General features: G+C 38.6%; 1 protein-coding gene across 2 annotated transcripts in view; it reads right to left on the bottom strand.

Annotated features, from left to right (window-relative positions):
* Nucleotides 1-5,996, bottom strand: part of LOC145981788 (uncharacterized) — a 173,109-nt gene extending 167,113 nt beyond the window's left edge. The window contains exon 1 of one of the 2 annotated variants that reach the window (XM_083115206.1): nucleotides 5,960-5,996. In XM_083115206.1, the coding sequence (XP_082971332.1) occupies nucleotides 5,960-5,985 (26 nt within the window). In that variant the 5' untranslated portion in view covers nucleotides 5,986-5,996. Of the gene's footprint in view, nucleotides 1-5,768; nucleotides 5,874-5,959 lie in introns of those variants that run through there. The other variant, XM_083115207.1, reaches the window with a different exon arrangement.
* Between the last annotated feature and the right edge of the window lie 18,367 nt (nucleotides 5,997-24,363).

Genomic DNA, 24,363 nt, shown 5'->3' with positions numbered 1-24,363 from the left:
AACAGTCGCGGACAAGCAGCAGCAGGAATGGAGGAGGCAGTGAGATGTGGACTGGCAACTGCATCTCAGTAAATACTGCAGGGCTCCGATGAAATTCCTGTGATGTGGCGAGGAGAGCCGCCACTAACTAAGCTCAGCCCCTGCTGCCTTGCAGGGAGGGGAGGGATCCCCAAAGGCTAAGGGAAGGATACCCTGACAGAAAACCAAGGGTGGGGCACACTCGTAAGGCATAGTGAAGCCAGCTGACCTACGGGAGTAAACCCTAAACAAATCCTGGTCCTCCAAGAATGGGGGTTGGGCGTGGGGCCAACAACCCCATCCCACAAAAGGAACCACGTTACGAGACCTCAAAGAAATGTGGCCGGACAGATCTACCGACGATGGACTGGCGTGAACAATGGACAAGCAAATTATGGAAAGGGAAGGGATCTATATGTAGGGAGCTGGAATGTGCTATCTTTGTATAGGGCAGGTGCATTGCAACAAGTACGTTGGATCGGAAAAGGAGTTTTGGAAAAGAGAGAAGCAACTGTCTTCTATGGCTGTGATGAAAGGCACACCCACGGAAGTATCCACAGATGATGTAAAAGAAGATTTCTATGATGCATTAGAGAAAGCATTTGATGATTGCCCAAAAAATGACATAAAAGTAGTAATTGGAGACTTTAATGCCCAGATAGGCATTGAAGACTTGTATCAACCAACAATTGGTAAACAAAGTATGCATAAAGTAACAAATAACAACGGTATGAGGCTAATAATGTTTGCAGCATCTCGGAATCAAGTAATAACAACAACTCTATTCCAGCACAAGGATATTCATAAAATGACATGGAGAGCCCCGGATGGAAAAACTTACAATCAAATTGACCACCTGCTGATAGATTGTAGACATAGATCAGATATCATTGATGTTAGATCTTTTAGAGGGGCTAATATTGATTCTGACCATTATTTGATTATGGGAAGGATTAGAGCAAGAATATCTAATAGTCGAAAAATGAAGGCGACTAGCCTGATTAAATTTAATGTCACGCAGTTAAGAAATCCAACGGTGGTTGAGAGGTACAGAAATAAACTTCAAGAGGGACTCGTCGAGATGAAACCGGCAGAAGTGGAAAATGTAGATAAGAGGTGGGATAGATATAACAGTTGGGCTGAAAAGTTCGTAGGCTGACTCATAGATGGCGTTACTAGAATCAAATCCATGTGATTTTTACTTAGTACTAACCTTCAAAAGATACGTGTATAAATTTCACAGCTGCCGGATAATTAGTTCGTGAGATATAGCATTGTGAGTGAAGCAGCTTTTGTTATTGTGAAAAAATGGATAAAAAAGAATTTCGTGTGTCAATAAAGCATTGCTTTTTGGCGAAAAAAATACTGTTGAAGCCAAGGCTTGGCTTGGTAAACATTATTCGGACTCTGCACCAGGAAAATCAACCGTTGAGAAGTGGTTTGCTAAATTTAAACGAGGCAAAATGAGCATCGAAGACCATGCACACAGTGGACGCCCCAAAGAGGCTGTTACCGACGAAAACATCAAAAAAGTTCACAAAATAATTTTAAATGATCGTAAAGTGAAGTTGATCGAGATAGCTGAGACTTTAAAAATATCAAAGGAACGTGTTGGACATATTGTGCATGAATATTTGAACATGCGAAAGCTGTGTGCAAAATGGGTGCCGCGCGTGCTCACAATCGATCAAAAGCAACAATGAAAACGATGGCAAAATTATATGAATTAGACTACGAATTGCTTCCCCATCCACCACATTCTCCAGATCTGGCCCCCAGTGACTTTTTCCTGTTTGCAGACCTTAAAAGAATGCTCGCTGGAAAGAAATTTAGCACTGATGAAGAGGTAATCGCCGAAACTGAGGCCTATTTTGAGGCTAAAGAGAAATCGTACTATAAAAATGGCATCGAAAAATTGTATGACCACTATAATCGTTGTACCGCCCTCAAAGGCAACTATATTGAATAATAAAATCGAATTTTGTCAAAAAAATATTTTTACTATGTTAGCCTACGAACTTTTCAGCCCAACTGTTAAGCTGAGGATCAGTAATGTAGCAAAGGAAATACTTGAAACACAAAAGCCAGTAAAGAAAGAAACGTGGTTCGATGAGGAATGTCAAAATGTAACCAAAGAAAAGAATGATGTATATAAGAGGATGCAGCAAAGAAGTGCAACAAGGAGAGCTAGGGATGAATATCAAGAGAAAAGAAGGATTGAGAAGAGAGTCCATAGGAAGAAAAAAAGGGAATGGATGAAGCAAGAGATGAAGCAGTTGGAAAGCCTGCATGAGCAGAAGAATGTAAGACAGATGTATAAGCTGGTAAATAATACAAAAGATGTTTTTAAGCCAAGGACAACAGTCTGTAGAAATGAAACAGGCGATATAATTAGTGACAGTAATGAAATTTTAGAAAGGTGGACAAGGCATTTTAATGATGTATTGAATGGCAGTGCAGATGTAGCAGGTATGCTGGAAGAAGGATTAAATTAAGGAGAAGAGGGCATAGAAAGTCCAAAGTTAGATGAAGTATGGGAGGCAGTCAAGATATTGAAAAATAGTAAAGCACCTGGGATAGACAACTTGCAAGCAGAGCTGCTTAAGCATGGAGGCGAGAGTGTCATAAGAGGCTTGAAGGAAATAATAAACATAATCTGAAAAAAGGGACAGATGGCAAGTGAATGGAGGGTGGGTATCATAGTACCTATCCACAAGAAAGGGGACATGATGGAGTGTGCAAACTATCGTGGAATTACATTGTTGAACGTTGCATATAAAGTACTTGCAAGAATTATATATAAAAGACTACTACCATATGTAGAAAAGTGCATTGGACCATATCAATGTGGGTTCAGGCCAGGAAAATCTACAATTAACCAGATATTCACCTTAAGGATAGTATAAACAGGGCCCAACTATATCTGGCAATGAAAGATCTTGGAATTCCAATAGGATTAATAAGAATGGTGAGGATAACTATGGAGGGCTCCAATAGTAAGATAAGAGTAGGAGGACAACTCTCAGAACCTGTTGAAATAGAAAATGGACTAAGACAAGGCGATGTCCTGTCCTGTTTGTTGTTTAACATTGCCTTACAGAAGGTTATACGGGAAGCTCGGGTGCAAATTAGGGGTACCATATATTATAAGTCAATCCAGATACTAGCATACGCGGGTGATGTGGACATAGTAGGAAGATCTCTACATGCAGTAGAAGAAGCATTTCTAGCCATAGAAAGGGAAGGAAAAAAGATGGGATTGGTGGTGAATGAAGGGAAGACTAAGTACATGGCAGCAGGCAAAGCACACGGATATAATCCATCACCGACCATAACAATGGCTAATTATACCTTTGATAGAGTGGATGCATTTATCTACCTGGGTTCTGTTGTGACATATGAAAATGATTCACAGGAGGAAGTAAAGGCACGACTTATAGCAGCGAGTAGGGCCTATTATGGACTACAGAGACATTTTAAGAGCACCATATTGTCCAGAACAACTAAGTTAACACTTTACAAGACACTGATAAGACCTGTATTGACCTATGCTGCGGAAACTTGGACCAGTTCAAGGAGAGATGAACAGCTGGTAGCGACCTTTGAAAGAAAGATATCAAGAAGAATATTGGGACCAGTATGTGAGAATGGAAAATGGAGAAAGCTATTTAATAAGGAGCTCTACGACTTATATCAAGAACCAACAGTTATTGGTGTAATAAAGGCGGCAAGATTAAGATGGGCAGGTCATGTGATGCGCATGAGTGATAGTGACCCTGCAGAGAGAGTGATGTTGGATAGCCCAGGTGGACAAAGGAAGCGAGGAAGGCCTAAATTAAGATGGGTGGATGGAGTGGATGAGGATGTTCGGAAGCTCCAGTATAGAAATTGGAAAGTTGTGGCAAAAGGTAGAGATAGATGGAGACAAATCACAGAGGAGGCCAAGGTTCATCAGTGGACTGTAGCACCATAAGAAGAAGAAGATGATGAGAAATGTATACTACATCATGTTTAAGTCTCAGAAATGGATTTTTTTGTTGGGTTAGTTGTTAGATTTAATGGCATTAGTAACTTGACGTATATATTAGGTTAAATTATAATAATTATTCTTGTTAGGTTAGAAGTGTTTGGTTTGATGTTAGTAGCATTTCCCCGTTTTTCTTGCTTGATATGTGTGTAACCAAAGGGATTTTGACAAAAAAAAAGTGAAAGTAGTCCGGGTTATGAGGGTTTTCCTTGCATGGGTTCAAATATCTGTTTTTGTGATTTTCGAACCCCAGAATAAATTTTATTAACAGTTTCATACATATGGAGACACATTTAAATCGGATATTTTGTCTTTCTCGTGGTTAGTACTTACCAATTATGTATTGCGGAACATAGTGGAAGGTGCCATTATACTTTTTGCACGAAAACAAACACTTTTTCTGCTAAAATAAACCCTTTTCCTTCATGCTACGGAAAGCACGTCACGGTGCGATATCGCTTGCTTTGCGAATGGTAACGCTTCTTTTGTTTTCGAATATCAATGTTTCCAACTCTATTGTTCATGAAAGTTGTAAAAAACCGGGGATCACATCTGGAAATTGTACATTTTGATGACACATTGTTCGTTAGCCCCAAAAACCATCCACGGGTAGCCCCACAAACCATTGATGTTAGCCCCAAAAACCATCCTCGGGTAGCCCCACAAACCATTGACGTTAGCCCCAAAAACCATCCACGGGTAGCCCCACAAACCATTGACGTTAGCCCCAAAAACCACCCATGGGTAGCCCCACGAACCATTCAAACGAGGTTAGGGTAACAGTTTCATACATCGAAGACACATTTCTTCAATTTTACACAAGAAACTACTTACGGAAATGAGTTTCTCCAAGGTTTACAACCTTCGTCGATATATATTCTTCCTAAAACTTCATCGTACAATGCAGCAGAACAATAAATAATCACTTTTCATGTAATAATATTGCGCATTTTGTGAAAATCGACAACATCATGCCGTTGTTTCCAAGATGTACCTGCAGATGGCTCTAGCGTCGGAAGTCACGCGATCTCGCTAGTGGAATCAGCGTTTCCAAACGTGCGATTTTTTTTCGAGAAAGGAAAATGGTTTTTCGATGAATTTAGGGGTGAAATGGGTGCTAATGGAACCTAACCTAACAGGCCTAACCTAACCTCGTGTGAATGGTTCGTGGGATGGTTCGTGGGGCTACCCGTGGATGGTTTTTGAGGCTAACGTCAATGGTTTGTGGGGCTACCCGTGGATGGTTTTTGGGGCTAACGAACAATGTTTAATCAAAATGTACAATTTCCAGACGTGATCCCCGGTTTTTTACAACTTTCATGCACAATAGAGTTGGAAACATTGATATTCGAAAACAAAAGAAGCATTACCATTCGCAAAGCAAGCGATATCGCACCGTGGCGTGCTTTCCGTAGCATTAAGGAAAATGGTTTATTTTAGCAGAAAAAGTGTTTGTTTTCGTGCAAAAAGCATAATGGCACCTTCCACTATGTTCCGCAATACATAATTGGTAAGTACTAACCACGAGAAAGACAAAATATCCGATTTACATGTGTCTCCGATGTATGAAACTGTTAATGAAATTTTAGTGTGATCCACTGATTGCACAACAACAGCTATTTTCTACTGACATGTATTTTTCGATTTCGTTACCAACTATTCTTAACCATATTTCGGCCTCTACAATATTTCCAATTGTTATCAAATGTTTTAATTTAACCACCTCAATTTCCTAGTTTTCGGCCTGTTTCAACCTTCCGCCTCTGTCATCACTTGCTTCAAATTGTTCACCTTACAATTTCAAATTAGACATTAACCACGAAATTTGTTTTACGTTCACTGATGCGTAATAATTTCAGTTTATTTCTTATATATTTCTAATGAAAACTGTCACTTATATTTAACACATATTACCTCAAACAGACAAAATATTTTGACATTCGACTACTCCACTCCAGGACAATTATGATCACCACAGTCGGTGATAATAATAAAGTATTATATCAATACATTTCAGAAATTTAGTCTGCTCTCGGCCAAACAAGAAAAAGTAAATCTATTCAAATATATATTTTTCTAAATAGAATTTAGGTGTATACCGGTACTAAATGCAACTGTGAGTGGTAAAATCAAGTGTCCTTTAGAATATGTTCAATTACGACCATCACCATCAGTGGCGTAACAAGGAGGGCGTTGTTGGAGGTCATAACCCCCTTCGCCCAAAATTTCTAAAAAAAAATAGAACGTTAAAGGCATAAAATGATGGCTACTAAAATATGTAAGTTAACATCCGCCTTTCGAAAATCCTGGGATCGGGATAGTGAAATTTTAAAATCCCTACATTCGATACACGAAATATTTAGGATATCCATCCTACACATTATTTATGTCCGAAACAGTGAAGACTTCTGCCTATTCGCACGTGCATACCCAAATAAATCTGTAATGAAATTTTTATTTGTTAGCGACGTCACATCCAGGTCATGACGGAGTCGCGACATTTTTTCCTTTTTAAAAGGGAAATTTCAATACTGCCTTCCCCCTCACCTCGTCCCGAGCATGACAGGGACATAGAAACTGAGAGTTTCCTCGAGGGATTTGTAAAAAAAAAGGCCGAGTCTGCTGCCACGCACGTGTCAGCAGTAAGAATAAGCTTCAAATTTGCTCCTGCCACGTAATTCGTCTGCTAAGAGGATGTTACAAATCTTAAGAACAGACGAAGACGAGAAAAATGGAAGTTTATGATTAGTGGGAATGAATGTACAGGTAATTTAGAACCTTTTTAGAAAGCATTTAGCGATATTATTTTAATGCTAACAGTACCTAACCTAACTACGAGAGCATTTAGGTTTATTATTAGAAGAATGCTACGGGACCTAATCTTAAAACATTTTTGTGAAAGTAATCGCTACAACTTCACAACATGTGTTACAGACGTAATTGCATACATAGCACGAAAAAACAAAGACCGAGTCTGCTGCCACGCAGATATCTTTTGAGATTCCAGCAGAAAAAGAACGTGGCAGCAGACACTCCCTAAAAAAATTGGTGTTCTGAACAACTTCTTGCATTGTTATTTATTGTTGTTATGGGGAACTGGAACAATGGGTTTTGTATTTTGAATTAAGCCCGCATCACACGGAACTGGATATCCAGTAGGTATGCCCTAGTTGGCGCTGGACTGGCTACCCATTTGCTAGTTTTCGCCTCACACGATACTTATCAGCGTACTTGTCGATAGACTTTTGTTCACATCTAGAGGTCACGAGTGAAGTTGTAATGGCGGCCGCGTGACATGTAAACAATGTTTCACTTCACATTTTTAAAAGCCGATAACTATTCAACCGAGAGGAATAACGTTTCGTATAAAATGTTATTAGGTACAAAACAATGGCGCCGCTTAAATACATACTTTACAACGTTTACTGTACACGTATGGAAGAATATTTTAGTTGTTTCAAATGTAAACACCGTGCACTCAGCATAGATGGTGTAACTTGACGTGCCTTTCATGCTGTATACGTTATACATTGCTGGAGTAATACTGGGAAACCACAGACAAAAACGCTTCTTTGAACACTCACAGATTATCTTCACATGGCGAAACTTCGCTCTGATTGGCTGTTCCACAGAATCTAGTCGAAGAAAGTTAGTAGCAATTAGAACATGTCCTATTCCTCAAAACCAGTCAAACAGTCAGCCAGGCGGCCTTGATTTCTACCCAGAAAGTCAGTTCATCACCAACTAGGGCATTCCAACTAGATATTCAGTTCCGTGTGATAGGGCCTTAAGAACATGTCCTATTCCTCCAAACCAGTCAAGGGGTCAGTCAGGCGGCCATGATATCTACCTAGAAAGTCAGTTCGGCGCCAACCAAGGCATTCCTACTAGAAATCCAGTTCCGTGTGATAGGGGCTTTTTTCTAGTAGCTAGAACGTAGAACCCCATCCGAGAAATTATTGCTAACTTGTTCCATAGACTATGCTTGTTCCCTCCCTACAGAAATACCTTTTACCTTTATATGTAACTACGTATATGAAGACCATAAGCATAGATGAAATGCATGTACACCAAACGCCAAAAGAAACAGTAGGCGAATTGTCCACACCATGATAAGGAGTTTAACTAAACATGTCAATCAGGGCAATTTTCTGCTTTGAATCAACCGAATTCCATTCCTAACACTAACTCTCTAGCCTTCTTAAACCCGAAGGTTCATGGCTGCAGCAACACAGGCCTTCCATCTGTCCCTATCCTGAGAAAAATCTATATACTCTTTTCCATCCCTACTGATTTCCTTTAGGTCCATCTCAACGTTATCCCTCCATCTTCGTCTTGACCTTCCTACAGGTCTCTTACCATCAGGTTTCCCAACAAGAATCCTGTAAACTCTTGTTTCCTCTCCCATCCATGCCACATGGCCTGCCCACCTAAGTCGTCTTGATTTAATCATTCTAATAATATCTGGACATGAATACAAATTATGTAACCTTCTCCACTCACCTGTCTCCTCATCCCTTTTAGGTCCAAATATTTTCCTAAGGATCTTATTTTCAAATACTCTCAATTTATATTCCTCTTTCAATGTAAGGGACCAAGTTAACACAGTATGTGGAATAAAAAAACATTGAAAATTGCAATGGGCAATTTGCCTATCATCATCTTTGCCGTTTGATGTGTCTCTTCATATATAATCATTAATTATGTGTAATTTTACTATTTTAAATTACACAATTTTATTAATTAATTTACTATAGTTTTCTGCCATATTTGGCTAATTGTGAAGATAAGGATGAGTGATGAAATTGTTGAAGAAGCACTCAAAGAATATCCATGCCCAGGCTGAGATTTGAACCCGAGATCCCTGGCTTTGTAGAGTGATGTGTTAACCACTCCACCACAGAGGACACTATTAATAAATATTGTTAACATATAGGTGATTGACTCCTCCTCATGCCTAAAATTAGCAATATGTCATCAATTAACATATTATATAAACCCATGGCACAGCAGGCCGTGAGGGCCGGGGCCTACGTACCGACTGACAGCCTCACTCCCAGCACAACAAACCCCCAGTCGTTGTAGCTCCCCAATTTCTTCACGATGGTGGGTGGCCACCAGTCCCATGCACAGGCAGAAAACTCAGGAGAAAAGTTGTTACGAATCCTTCAGGACACTCGAATCTGCATACATCCCATAGCCAGAGTCCAAAGCATGATGCCCAAGACTACATGGCCACGGTGCGGCACCAATAAACATATTGCAAGAGTATCAAAGGCAGAGGATCACAAAAATTGAACCACAATCACACAAGGAAGCTCAATCAAGATGCCTGTACAATCTCTTTGTTGTACTGGAAAATTTGATTATAATGCTTTGCTGAAGCAATTATAAATATTAAGCTGTCACTTAACTCATCCTACATGAGCACGTACAAAGTTCACCAAATTAATGAACAGTAACGTGCGGTGACCATTTAGATACTCGAAGAACTGAATATATAATTTACTGGTCTTTTGAACCAAGTTCGGTAGTTCTGGTGCTGGCCGTCCATTTTTAATTCTAGTTTTTTTCTGAGAAAGAACGGGCAGAAAACGGCTTGGACAAAAGCTCTTTTATAGTACACATTGTTCTATATTACTAGATACTACCTGGTGCCTTCACACACTTTCATATACATTCGGCAAACCAAACCCGTAAACTGAGGAAAACCGAAAACAATACGAGTTGAAACACTCCGATACACTCTCTGTCTCTGTATAGAGCAAACTAACTCCCTGTCTGATGCTACCTTTGTTTGCAGCAGAAATACATGCACACGGCCAGTGACCTTGAGGTGAACGCAAAACTGTCTGCCACTGCTGCGAGAGGGGGATCGCTTCGGCTCAACCTCGGTGCAGGGACTGGTATTTTGTTCTATGTATAGCGAAGAAATGGAATGGTTTTATCTAGATATTATTGAATAATCGTGTGATTATAATGACATAATATATTGTTACGTTATTGCATATTGCATTCCGAAGCAATGCTTCGGTAGCTTAATTGTATACACGCCACTGATGAAAAAAAAAATCTTGAAGATGAAATATACCGGGTGTCCCAGAAGTCATAGGCGTAGCTACGGGGTGTGCCTAGGCACACCCTAATGGGCTGCTTTATCAAAGAGAATTAAAGACATATTTCAATAAGCGAGAAAATAAGCGGCAGTTTGTATGAAGTTGAAAATGTCATTACTTGGTACAAACGTGTGCATTATCGCTGATGAAACGGGTGTCTATAGATTTTCGATTTTTTGATGTCATTGGAGAAAGAAGATATTTACTGCATTCCACTCTGTACTGCAGCGCCTTTCTTCTATACCTGTCACAAGCTGCACGTGTGAGAGAGCTTCCTCCAAACTTACCCAAGTTAAAACTAAATTAAGAGCAATTCAGAAGCAGGATAGATTGGAAGCCCTGCTCTTGCTATTTGTGGAACAGGAAAAAGCTTCGTCTATTGATGTAAATGAAGTTATTGATGAGTTTAAGAACATTGTACCTTTTGACAAACTTATCTTGTTATAGATGACGTGTATTTTGATGTATTTGTTTGTAACATTTATGAACATTTTTTGTGTGTGTAATTTCTATGCAATTTCATTTTTTTCTACTACATATATTCAGAAATTTTCAACACTGTCATTTAGTGAATTTATATTCCTTTACAAACATCAGTGCAGTTAAAGAGCCAAGTGATTGTGTTGCAAAATATGCTATTAAAAAGGTACAATACCTCATTTTTTCCCTTTGTGCACTACCAAATATAAAGTTCTAGCTACGCCTATGCCAGAAGTCTTTCCCTGATTACAAACTTTATTCATATCCGCTATATGCAAGGTAGAGATGTGAAAGGGGTGCCAAAATGTTGGAAAACTAACCACGTTTTTTGGTTACAGGTTTGAGTAATGTAGCTGTAGTGTAGCAGTGTCAGTGCCCAGGAAACCAGAAATGTTCACAAATCAGGAAAAAGCTCAGCATGTCCTCTGGTATCACGAGACCCGGTCACCAATAACAGTGCAGAGGAACTTTCAAATGTACAGAATTCTTTCGTCTAGAATATCTGCCATCAATAAGTTGGTATTTAAAAAATGGAATTTATCTTCATTCCCGAATCCTGTCAAGTCCAAGAAACATTGTAGGGAAAGATGCCACCCGATGTCAAGAGCATTAATTCCGGAACTGACACTGCTACACTACAGCCACATTACTGAAACCTGCAACAAATAAACTTTGTTAGTTTTCCAAAATGTGGCACCACATCTCTACATTGCATATAGTGGATATGAATCAAGTTTGTAATCAGGGAAAGACTTCTGGGACACACGGCGTATTAAAATAAAAAGAGAATAAGTTTTCAGATATACTCTATGTGATCAGAAGTATCCGGACACCCACCTGAAAATAAAGTACAAGTTTCGGCAACCCTCAATCGGGAACACTGGCAGTCAATACAGTGTTGGCCCACCCTTAGCCTTGATGACAGCGTTCCCTCTCACAGCCATACTTTCATCAGGTGCCGGAAGGTTTCCTGAGGAATAGCAGCCCATTCCTCGCAGAGCGCCAAAATGAGAAGAGGTATTGATGTGCATCGGTGTGGTCTAGCATGAAGTCGGCATTCCAAAACATCTCAGAGATGTTCTATGGGATTCAAATCAGGACTCTGAGCAGGCCAGTCCATTAGTTGGACTTTGTTGTGATCAAACCACTCCCCCACAAGCCCTGCAGTATGGACGGGTGCTCGGTCATGTTGAAAGACACAATGGTCATCCCCAAACTGGTCTTCGATGGTAGGCAGCATGCAAGCTGTTAAAATGTCAATGTAAGCTTGTGCCGTGATATTACCATGTAAAGCAACAAGGGGGCCAAGCCTCCTCCAGGAGAAACATGACCACACTGTAACCCCGCCACCTCCGAATTTCACTGTTGGCACTATTCAGGCTGGTAGATGTCGTTCACCAGGCATTCGCCATACCCACACCCTACCATCGGATCGACACATTGTGTACTGTGATTCATCACTCCACACAATGGATTTCCACTGTTCTATGGTCCAGTTTCGATGCTCCTTGCACCACACGAGGCGGCATTTGGCATTTGTCTGTGTGATGTGTGACTTATGAGCAGCTGCTCGGCCATGGAAACCAAGTTGGCGCACCTTGCGCCAAACAGTAATGGTGCTTGGAATAGATCCTGATGCAGTTCGGAATTCCTGTGTGATGGTGGCGATGGATGATTGACGATAATGCTGTACGACCCTCTTCAACACTCTATGTTCTCTGGAGGTCAACATGGGAGGTTGACATGCACGCTTTTGGATTGTACACATCCCTTCACTATAACATTGGAAACAGTGGACAGAGGGATGTTTAGGAGGGTGAAAATCTGACACACAGACTTCCTACACAAGTGGCACCCAACCACCTGACCACGTTGAAAGTCTGCGAGTTCCTCAGACCAACCCATACTGCTGTCTCACACTGTCTGCAGACTACTGTGTTCGCTGACTATGTGTTCCTCGCGGTAGATGGCAGTACTGTGTCACCCTCTATGATAAACACACGTTTCGCAGTGTGTCCGGATACTTTTGATCACATAGAGTACTTCTTCAAGTTGCCAATTTTCCTCAAATACTCCCTTTGTTTTAATGTATTTTCTTAATTGAAATCAGGTTAATAAAATATTAAAATGCTGACAAAGGCAAAATTTATTGTTTAAAAATATACACTAGAAACGTAACGTTTCCACCCTCTAACAGGGTCTTGGAATTTATTGTGAATCTTCGTCTGAAGAGGACCCTGTTAGAAGGTAGAAATGTTACGTTTTTAGTGTATATTCTTATAGAATACATTTTCCCTTGGTCAGCATTTTAATGTCTTATTTACATGGAAACAAGGCTAAACAATGTTACCATTGAAATCAGAGTTGTTATAGGTCCAGGAATTTTAAATAAATTCAATTTCGGTCGAGGAACCTTTTTGCCAGATCAATTTTCAAGTTCTGCATTGAAAAGAAACAGTGCACAACTTTGACTTAATTTAAATTGTTAGAAAAAAGGTTCAGTCCTGTTGCAGAACCCAATAACCCATTAGAATTTATGGATTCATGGACCTGGACAACCCTGATTGAAATTATGCGATGCTTAAAACGTATGATTTTTTTCTTTCGTTCAGATTTCTCTCAGATGTTGGACACGAGTTTACAATGTTTGGGAAAAAAGAGGTGGATTGGTAATCTAAGGGAAGAAGAATAAAGAGAAGACCAATTGCTTCGTGGGCCACTGGCATAGGAGGAGTTCTGGAGGGGCCAGGGTGGGCGTGCCCCCCAACTTAATCTTCTCAAAATTGTTCTTACCCTGTCATCAAATAGTGTCACTTGTGAGAGGACATTTTCTGTTATAAGGCGAATCCACAACTGGTTGTGTTTCACAATGGGTCAAGAGAGATTGAACAATTTGATGATCTTATACTCTGAATCAGATGTTGTTAAACAAATTAACTTAGACGATTTGATTGATGAGTCTAGTTTCAAGAAAGAAAAACGTAGAATGAGTTTGTGTTGAGTCAACAGTTATTGTTGAGGCATCAAAATAACTTTTCAATTTAATTTTTCTAAAATATCTGAAGCTTCCTATGGTAACGTAACTATTTAAAGTAATAGGAGTATTGTATCAATAAAAAATTAATGAAATGCAATATTCATACTGTTTTGCTTCTTTTAAAACTGACAACCAATGTACTAATTAATATTTGTTTACTTAAGCGAGGAAATTTAACATTTTCAAATCTAAAAGGCCCAAAAATAAGTGTTTTTAAGTTGTTGTTTTTTTAATTTCTGGGGGAAGGCTTCCGAACCCCTTATAAACTAGGGGATATTCAATACCCCTCAGGTACATCATATGCTTCTCCCAGAGTCTGCCCCCTCCCCCAAAAGAAAAAGCTCAAACTCCGCCCATGGCCACAGGAGACTAGGAAAAGAGAATGAGTGGAAAAGAAGGTGGTGGAAACTCCTAAGATGGTAAGGCTTGCTTCAATATGGGAAGAAAATATGTTTTGGACAAAAATAAATAATTTGTATTATCCGATTTTGTATTATAGAAAATTCACTTTACATAAATTAATATAACGATAATACAGCATTATACAAATTCTAGCTCCTGTGAGCAAGATACTTGCTGGAACAATAAATCACATTTCATTTTTTACGCTTTACGATCGAATAATATGTTTCTTAAACATCAAAGACTGTAAAATCTATGATTAGTGTTACACACATAAGGCATTGAAAATTTTATGGACGCACAGCTTCATCTCCTATTTCCAGAAAGATATGTTGTATTTTAAATATACAGCAATAAATGCAGAAATAGTGTTATGGAATGTGCATGAAGTAATTCAGAAAAATCACTTTTGAATTTCAAAGTTGTGCTGAGTGAAAAATGAAGGAATAACCATTTGAAGTTTACATCCCATTCATCTTCATTTAAGTCTATGTTTAGTACCTTAAATTTTCTAACATACAACCTGAGATATATACAAAACAAAATCTTCTCTCTTGAAAAAAGAAACACTTATGAGATCTACTTGATACTTAGTCTATTTTTTTTAATAATCTACATTCTAATAAATTAATATGACTTATCTGACAGTGTGCCAGTACCCATAAAATATCTGGATAACAAAAATAACAGTAATCTTATTTCTTGGAAATATAAACTCTGTACTATATCACCCACTCTTGGGAAGCCAATTACTATGCACAATTTAAAGTGCAATATGCAAAATTGTAAGCATTTTAAACTGGATACATATATAACTCACTTATGAAACACATTTTCATAATTTGGAGAAGAGAGACGTGGTAGTAGATAAATACGGAGAAACTAGTACTCACGTTATCCGTGAAACTTTTTTTTCTTCTTTGTTCTATTAATTTCAGTGGGTCACTGCCATCATCCTCGTTGGAACTAGTTTCTCCGTATTTAAACACATTTGGTTGTGAAAATCATGAACGCAAGAAAAGGGGAAAATTCGGGTTCTAAATGGGCCCTTGTGCTTCTTACTGTTGGTATTTGCAGTTGTGCAATTTAGCTAAACACAAAAATAAAAAAATACTAGCAACAAATTGTGGGTAAATCTTAGTTCTCGTCAAGATCAGGCTGTAGCAAGAACTTCACAATTATTACTTAAATAGACATAGTAATATAAGTGTTACCCAAATGAAACCAAGACACTTGTTGTAGCATCGTATCTTAACTACGCAGAGCTTTGTGTTTGCTCTGGTATGTGGAGTACGTATGTAAGAAATCATACATCGTATGCGTACCTGGTTTGACGGTGCAGTGTGTTGTTTACAAGTGCAGAAGCACATTCACAACATACTTTCGTCCAAACCTGCCCAGTGAGCAGTTATTCAATTTTTGACAGAAGGTGTGCAGTGATCTGCTGCGGCATTTCCGCTGGGAAGTCCTCAACCATCCTCCCTACAGCCCCAATCTCTTGCCCTACGACTACCACATCTTCGGGCCACTAAAACATCTGAAGGGCCACCGGTTCGCCAACAACGCTGAGGTCCGTGACACCGTTGAAGATTGGTACTGCAGTCAAACACATTCTTCGCTCAGGTTATCCATATCCTTGCGATGCTTGCTTGAACAGACAAGGTGACTATGTGTAGACGTAGAGGATATGTCACCCATGGATCATTTATACTTCGTTTATGTTCATATATTCCGATCAATAAATTACAGAGAAAAAACATCTCATTTTCATTTGGGCAACCCTTATATATATAGATGTTATTGATACACAACTACTCCCGCAACATGCGACAGAAACTTAAGGTCAGAAAAACACACAAATTGTATAAACTGATGCAAAGCAAGGTTGCCAGCACCTACAAGTTTAGAACTAAATCTAGCACCTGCACAAGCCTGAGTTACTTGCGGAATGTAGCTGTAACAGTAGATCTAAAAAAAGGTTCGTTTCTTGTGTCAATACCTGCGACCTGGACCCACATTTTATAAGTTTGAATGGGACTTGAACCAGCCATTAAAATAGTGTTGTGCTTATTTCCTATATTGAAGAGGACAAATATTGTTGAAAAAGGCTCCTGCTCAGTCATTGTTCTAGAAGATACCAACAGCAATATCCATTCTCTTGTGTCTGTGCTTCTGTATATTTACTCTTCAGAGGAAGACAGAATATACGAGGGAATATTTGGATAGTAAATTATACATGTGACTTAACGTATGGGGGCATATAAGGTTTGAACAACTACAGCAACTATTAGTGGTAACACTAGTAAGCCGTGTTTCCATGTTTAATAAAACACTACAAAAGCTGACAAAGGCACAACTTATTAGCAAAGTAACACACTACAAACGTGACGTTTCGACCTTATAGCACAGTCTTCCTAAGACATATGAATCAAATTCAAATCTGTTAAATTAAATATTTTTATCTTTCAACCTTCCTTTCTTTCTTTCGCACAGAGAGAGAGAGAGAGAGAGAGAGAGAGAGAGAGGAGGAAGAGTCAATGAGAGAGAGAGAGAGAAAGAGGAGGAAGAGTCAATGAGAGAGAGAGAGAGAAAGAGGAGGAAGAGTCAATGATAGAGAGAGAGAGTGAGAGAGAAATTTTCTCTCTCTCTTCTTTCCTCCATCTCTCTAAAAAAAAAGGGAGACAAAAAGAAGAAGCGGAGGAGGAAGCAGAGGGATGAGAGAGAGAGAGAGAGAGAGAGAGAGGAAGAAAGCAAGGCAAGAGAGAGCGAGATAGAGAAAGAGGAGGAAGAGTCAATGAGAGAGAGAGAGAGAGAAGGAGGAAGAGTCAGAGAGAGAGAGAGAAAGAGGAGGAAGAGTCAATGAGAGAGAAAAAGAGAGAGAGAGAGAGAGAGAGAAGAGAAAGAAAGAGAGAAGCAGAGAGAAGAGAGAGGTTCTCTCTCTCAAACCTTTTTCTTTCTCTTGTTTTCTTTCCTTTTCTCATTCTCTCCCTCCCTCTCTTCTTCTTCAAGTTCAGAGTTTGAGGAACACCTTGCTATAAGATTGAAACGTCACGGTTACAGTTTATTATTTTGTTATAATAATTAATATTATAATAATAACTTCTGCCCTGATCATCTCTTTGAGTCTTTTATTCAACATTAGTGCTTGGTGTGGTAAACGAGGATTTAGTATTGCACAGGGGAAGTTTCATATATCCACTACCATCTCTCTCCCATATGCTGTAATGAGAAGTTGTCCTTTGAAATTAATCAAAACTTCACCTGTGCAATAGAAATCCTTACATTGAACCTATAAATTTAAAAATTGTAGCTTTCTTAATCTGCATCACTTGTGCCTTTACATAAAATTTAATCCTGAATTTATAGTTGTATTGTTATTGTTGTTGTGGATAAGGCAGTCTCATGCTAGTAACTTCTACAAAAAATTTATTGCAAGTAAACTATTGAACTTACATTAATGAAACCAATCCAGAACGATGGAGGAATGCAAACAGTTTGTGTGTGTATGCTTTGTTAAGCTGAGAGTTCACATTCCTGCCACTAAGTGACACCCACATCACTCATAGTATTTTGTTCAGTGCGTAGGACCCCAAGATCACCGGATCCTTTATTTTTTGTGAGGTTTCATCAAAGACATAATCGTCCGATTGATGGCACGTGATATCACAAACCCGGTTTGATGAGAATGTGGCAAAAACTAGACTATTGTGCCATGGTCAGGCGCATCGCCTGATAATGTTCACATGAGCACGTGAACACTCATGTATATGTCTTAATTTACGTACATATTAGATGCACACACACACACACATACATATATTTAATCGACAAAAATACTTTGTTTGATGTACGAGTATACACACACAATTTACTGTGACATGATTTCTTTTACGTCTGATAACTTTTCTAGATAGTTGGTAACACTGACTCCCACGGTGTTCCATGGAGGGCGTTGAACACAATTGCTGTGCGTGTTGCATAGAGCTGACAGATAAGGGGCTGTTGGCCACTATACCCCGAAGATGTTCACTTCGCTGTGCGAACACAGTATGCAAGCGGCAATACTTCTTACATTCGGCACAAGAGTGCAGCATACACAACGCATGTCTAGGGGGACTCGAAAAGGTCTGTGCTACATAGTTGCAAACTTTAGGGAGAATTCGCTAAACTTGGCGGAGTTTAAGGGGGAGAGGGACCATTTCCCCTGGGTCCTTCTTGTATTACTTTAAATATAGCGTGATTTTGGGGGGAAATTGTTGAAAATAAATTGAACTGTTATTCTCAATTTTTCAACTGAAGATGAAGTTACAAGGGAGTGGAGTAAATCTGCATTCAGTACAAAAACATTATTGTGAACACTGGTATGCAAACCGCACGCGACGCCACTGGCCGTGGTGCACACATTTGTAATAAATAAAAAAAAAAAAAAAAAAAAAAAAAAAAAAAAAAAAAAAAAAAAAAAAAAACGTTCACGTTTCCAATTCGTTTTGGACTGGTTTCATTAATGTAAGTTCAATTCTTTACTTACAATAAATTTTTGAAACCCCCTCAATTATTTCTCATACACCCAGTATAATCGAAATAAGTCTGTTGGTGGTGACATTCGAGGACATAATCATGTTGATTTCTAAGGGCGCGAGTTCTAACATTACACAACGTGGCATGTGATCCTGAGATATCCAATTACCATAGAGTCAGCATGGTACAAAATTTAAATTTTAAAAAAAATATTTTTTCAAAGACCGTGCTTCTTGTATTTGTTTCAAGTCGCCATAGTAATATGGAAATAAATCATGAAAATATTCCACCTTATGTATGTATTTCTTTATTTATGTTGATGCAAATATCAAACTAATAATCACAATAAAATTTGTTAGAAAAACATAACAAGCACAAGTGATCCCACATTAACTTTCTTTCATAACTGCCACAATCACCTCATGTACTCTGGAATATACAAGAATACAGTAATTTACTTAAGAATAATTTGTGTAGGGCATTAATTTGTATACTACTCTTTGCAATTCCTGAACAATTGTTTATACTGAACGAAAGCCACACACATACGATCCTACAGCAACAAAAGTGGATTCTTAGTCACATGTAGTAACGTAAATTTATGTGAAAAGTAAATAGTTCCTTCTGAAGCTGATACGTACAATTTAGTCTGAACCTCATATTACAAAGAGACCTGGACTATTTTATATCAAACTTAAACAAAATATGTTGTTCATTACTGTTCTCATGAAATTACTATATGACGCACGCTTCTAGAAGCGATATCGGGCAGGGCCATGCAGAGGGTGTGCGTGGCGATCAGCCAATGGCAGAAGTGCAACGTTGTACAGTTAGGAGACTGCATTGCGGAAGTTAAAAGTAGTGTTCTGTATTTTTCTTGCGTGCAAGAAGTTTTCATAAAATTCGCCACGTTAAGGTTCATCATAAGATGGCGCAAGACATTTTGAACCTGACTGTCCAAGTCCTATGAATTTCCGTCGCCTACAGCCGGAGTTATCGTTCCTTGAAGAAACAAGGGAAACACCTTTCATTTCCTCCAGCCTGTTTTTTTTCATTGCCACCGTGTTGACGCAGCTGAGTTGTTGTGTCTAGGGAAAACTGTGGGTGTTAAATTCGCCTCGATATAAACAATGACCCTTCATTGTTCTGGGCGTTCTCGAACATTGAAAGTCTTGGTCAGTTTGAGTTCAGCATTTTCGTAGCAAGGCCGGTGTAAAATTATTCGCTTATCGTTCACTTGTGCGCCACAAAGAACAGATGTGAGAAGATTAAATACAGCCCTTTTGTGCAATAGTGTGTGTTCCGTGTGTTATTATTATTTTAAATAATGCCGCTCTCGAAACCTAGCACCAGTAGTACTGGCACCACGGGTACAAAATCTAATCATTAATCTCCAGGAGAGTGACTCGGAAATGAGTGAAATCAGTGACACGGAGACTGAGGAAGATGACGAGAGCGGTGATGAATAAATACCTTCAAGGTTCTTTCAGGTATGGGTTTCTTGTATATGCTACAGTGATATGATATTATAATCCTGTGTAGAAATATTCACTATATTATTTCACTGTACGCCTATATACTGTGCATGGAAACATCGCAAATTTTCTGTCATTCCCTTGCGCTAGCAGTTAGTTTGTCAACAGCACAGTAGCACTGGCTGGGTATTGGCCAAACTCGTGTTCCTTCTAAAAGTGTGCACCGTATAGTCTATTTCAAATTCTTTGATTCAACAGCGTGTGCATGAAGGAAGATAATTAGTTCTATCCTGTTGGTGACCATGGCTGTGGAATATGTTAATGAAATACTTGTAACATCATAACATGAACATACATTGTGGCTTACAAACAACATAACAAAGATTCAAGGATGAAACTAAGGGGAATAATATGTGACAGTAGACTTTCGCATTGCAATGTAGGAAACAAAGGGATGACAATAAAATATCCCATGTACAAACCAAAAAATAAATGAACATCAGCCACACTGAGTGTTTAAAAAACAGTATCTTAAGTTGTTTCATCTGCTTTTCATCCAATTCACACTACAAAGAGAAATGATAGAAGTTTTGAAGTATTTTCCAGGTGATGAGAATTCGGAGCTGTTAGGGAACGTTAGTCACTTTTCTTGGCAGACAGAAAGAAAGGAGGGAAGAGGGGGATGTTGACCAACCAAGATTTATTACGATGATTTTCTTTTCTACTGTATTGCCAAATCTAAGGCCGCTTAAGATGAAAGCATTTTCTTTAACATTTATGCCATGATTAAAATGCTCGGTCCTATTTCTGTAGCATAACCAATCAGAAGCTACCTTTAGGTCACGAGTGCAGAAAAAGCTGATAACTAGGGGCCCGGGACTTTATGTCCTATAAAACTGTAAAATATGTATGTAATTATGTCATATAAATTGGAAAATATGTCATGAAAAATTACAAATATGTCAGAAAAATGCAGAAATATTTCCAGTAAAGCCAAAAATATGCACAACAGTACTCTCGAATTTCTCCCATACCCGAGAGAGTAGAGTAGGGGCTGTAATGTATAGTGCTGGTCCCCAAAGCAACCTCACTTTACTTCAAAAAAAGTTCCGAAAGATCAGTTTTCCACCTAACAACCACGTGTCAGGTCCACGTGGAGTCCAATAAATCGTCCCCTGAAACCTTTCCCACCAATAGCGTCCATCCAAGAAATGACAGCTCTCGTCAAGTCCTAAACCGCGAGGTTGAGGTTCTCTATCTATGCTAGGTTGTGTTATTGTGTTTTGCTATTTTTTTATGCAATATACAGACCTTGGGAGTAAAACGTCACAGTGAATGAATGGGTGTCTAAACACTGCAGGTGAAAGTGACAACAGCGCTTTGCCGATAAACAGGTGGTGGCTCGAAACCAGATATGGGTCCGGTCGGCTTCCTCTGAGGTTCTGTCAAAGATGCCGAACTGGTGATACCTTCAACACTAGCACTTTACCGAATGTTATTTTTACTTTTCACTGATTTTTGTGAAAATCTAAAAAGGCAAAGAAATGAGAACGAAACTTCTTTACTTCCCGTGCAACAATGAGAGAGAACATTTTTCCTCAATAACGTTTGCATGGCTATCAATTCTCGGCAGGATAAAAAAAAAGTGGGGTATTATATTGTTCTATACTAAGAAAAGACGGCATCGTTCTTCCTCCGTAATTTCCATATCCTGCCAGCGATCATATGAACTATCCGTTGTACTAAAGCAATGAAGAAAAATATATGAAATAACCGATTATGTGCGAGAGAATTACGAAATTATACACAAATATGTCTTATTACAACAAAATTAAAGAAATATGTTGTAAAAACGTGAAATTGGTGAAACATGTCAAAATATGCTTTGTCAAGTTTGTCTATTTCGGCTAATTTTCATCAGATATGTAAAGATCTCACCCCAATATTAGATCTGAAGCCAAATGAAAAATATGTTATAACATAATCACCCGGGCCCTACTGATAACTATTCAGGAATAACTATATAGGAATAAAGTTTCCTATAAAAAGGTGTTAGGTACAAATCAGTGGTGCTGATTAAATACATACTTTATAGTGTATACAGTACACGCATAGAAGAATATATTAGTTGTTGCAATTGTAAATAACATGAATTAACCATAGACGGTGTAACTTGACATGCATTTCGTGCTGTATATATTATACATTGCAATCGCAAAAGCTAACCACAATGTTACATGAAATACTTCCGTGAAAAGTACTGCCTGCTACACGGTTTTTGAAAGAATTTACATAGCATTTCTGCTTCTGTCTAAAGCAAGCCTAACAGCCACAGCAGGAATGGCTCTGCCCTTCTTGGTCTTCTTTGCTCAACTGTAAATGGACAGCGCATGCTGACAGGCTGAAGTGTGTTTGATGACTGTGCAAAATGAGGGTCAAGAAGAATTAGATAAAATTCCCATATTTGCTGCTATTTGCACCTTGATACTTTTATATTGTGGTGGAAACACACAGGCTTTCTGGGAAAAGGCTTCGTCAAGGTTGGAGAACTTTTTTCCCCTTTCAACATGCTCAGGTCACATGTTCGAGTCCTTGTTAACCTTATTTTTCGAGCTGTGCATGCAGACTTCAACATATTGGCTCATATTACATTCTGTGTGCCAGCTAGGAACACGAAACAACTTTCATTTCATTATGAAAGGTTCATACTATGAAAAGACAGCTAAAGTTTGTGCCCTTTTCCCATAGGAGTGGGGAAAGATGGGGCGAAGTCCAGATTTCTATTCTTTTTTCATGGAAATTTGGGGGGCATGGCCCACCCCACCCCGTCTTTTTCACTTTGGCATTCTGAATTGTACACAGTTGCATGCCCTGGTGTCTTGGCTTCAAAATAAAACTTACCCGAAGCAGACTGGTCCAATAGTCTAAGAGTTATAACGTTTTTCCGAAATAAGTGCAAAAATTTATAAATCGTGTGGAAAAGCCTCGGCGAATCAGGGGTTACATTCGGCAAACCCGCCCGGCAGTTTAAAGCCTAGCTCGATTCTTCCAATGTGTGGGGAACAGTTATGTTACTGCAATGAGCATTTTAACTAGCACAATGCAAGATCCTGCCTTATGCTTCATACTGGAAAATATATTTTTAAAAAAGCACATTCATTCATGTTAAAAATTACAATGTTAAACAAACATATTCACATCAGCCAATCAAGTTCAAGAAACCAATACAGCGAACTACATATTCTCTTGGATTCAGCTAATAGGAAAGAAAGTGCTGCTTATGTTAGTAAATAGTGAATGATTTGCACTACCTTCAACTACAATACTGGAGAATGGAAAATTCATACTGCACAACAAGCATTGTACTAAATGACAACTCATTTCACACACACCCAAAAAAATGATAACAAATATCTACTTTTGAGGTTTTCAAATTTTTTAAAAAAAATGTGCAAAATATCTACAAAACAAAAAACATCGGTACAAAAAAACAGCTATTTACCTGCATTTGGAATATATAATGGTGATGACTTGTGCCTGTCTTAATTTCTGCATTTAATTCTCAATCTCTTCATTACACATCTTTTACAATATGTTGTTTTCATTGCTCAAATGGAACTTTCGGTAACATTTATGTATTCATTGAGGCTCCAAACAGTTGAATCAAAGATGGCATAGCATTGACATGGAGGGAATGCAAGTATAAAAAAAGAAAAAAACTGAAAGATATCTCTGGAAAATGAGATCAAATAGCATTACTTTCTTTTATCTACACTAACACAGAGTTCATGATTCAAATGACATTCTCTTGTCCATTGCAACTAAAAAAATTACATTACAGTTCATTTGCTATGTGCACGGTATACACTTGTCTAAAAATGCAGAGATTCTTTCTTGACAATATGTTCATGTACAGTAAAACCTCGTTAATTCGGACCCCGATAAGCTGGACAGGCAAAAGGCCAAAAAAAAAAGAAGAAGAAGAATGCAAGGTTTTAAATGTGGCTAGAAGTCAACAATAACAATCGTCATATTGCTCCGTACCGGACTCCACTTGCTTTAAGCCAACACACAAATTTTTGAAGTCGAACAACATTCAGCAACAAAATTGGTACATTGCATATGCTGCCATTGTTAGAATACACAACATTTTACTGTACTGTATAGTGCATTTAGGCCTATATTCTTTAAATACATCATAATAAATGTGTCTTGTTGTTATAAACAGAGTTTTAATGCACTTTCTACTGTTCTTTTAGGTTATTTCAGTTAATCTAGACTTTCGTTAAA

This window comes from Lepisma saccharinum, chromosome 30, assembly GCF_977018435.1.
Source record: "Lepisma saccharinum chromosome 30, izLepSacc3.1, whole genome shotgun sequence".
Lineage (NCBI taxonomy): Eukaryota > Metazoa > Arthropoda > Insecta > Zygentoma > Lepismatidae > Lepisma > Lepisma saccharinum.
Note: the sequence above shows the minus strand (reverse complement) of the source record. Positions and strands in the feature narration are given on the sequence as shown.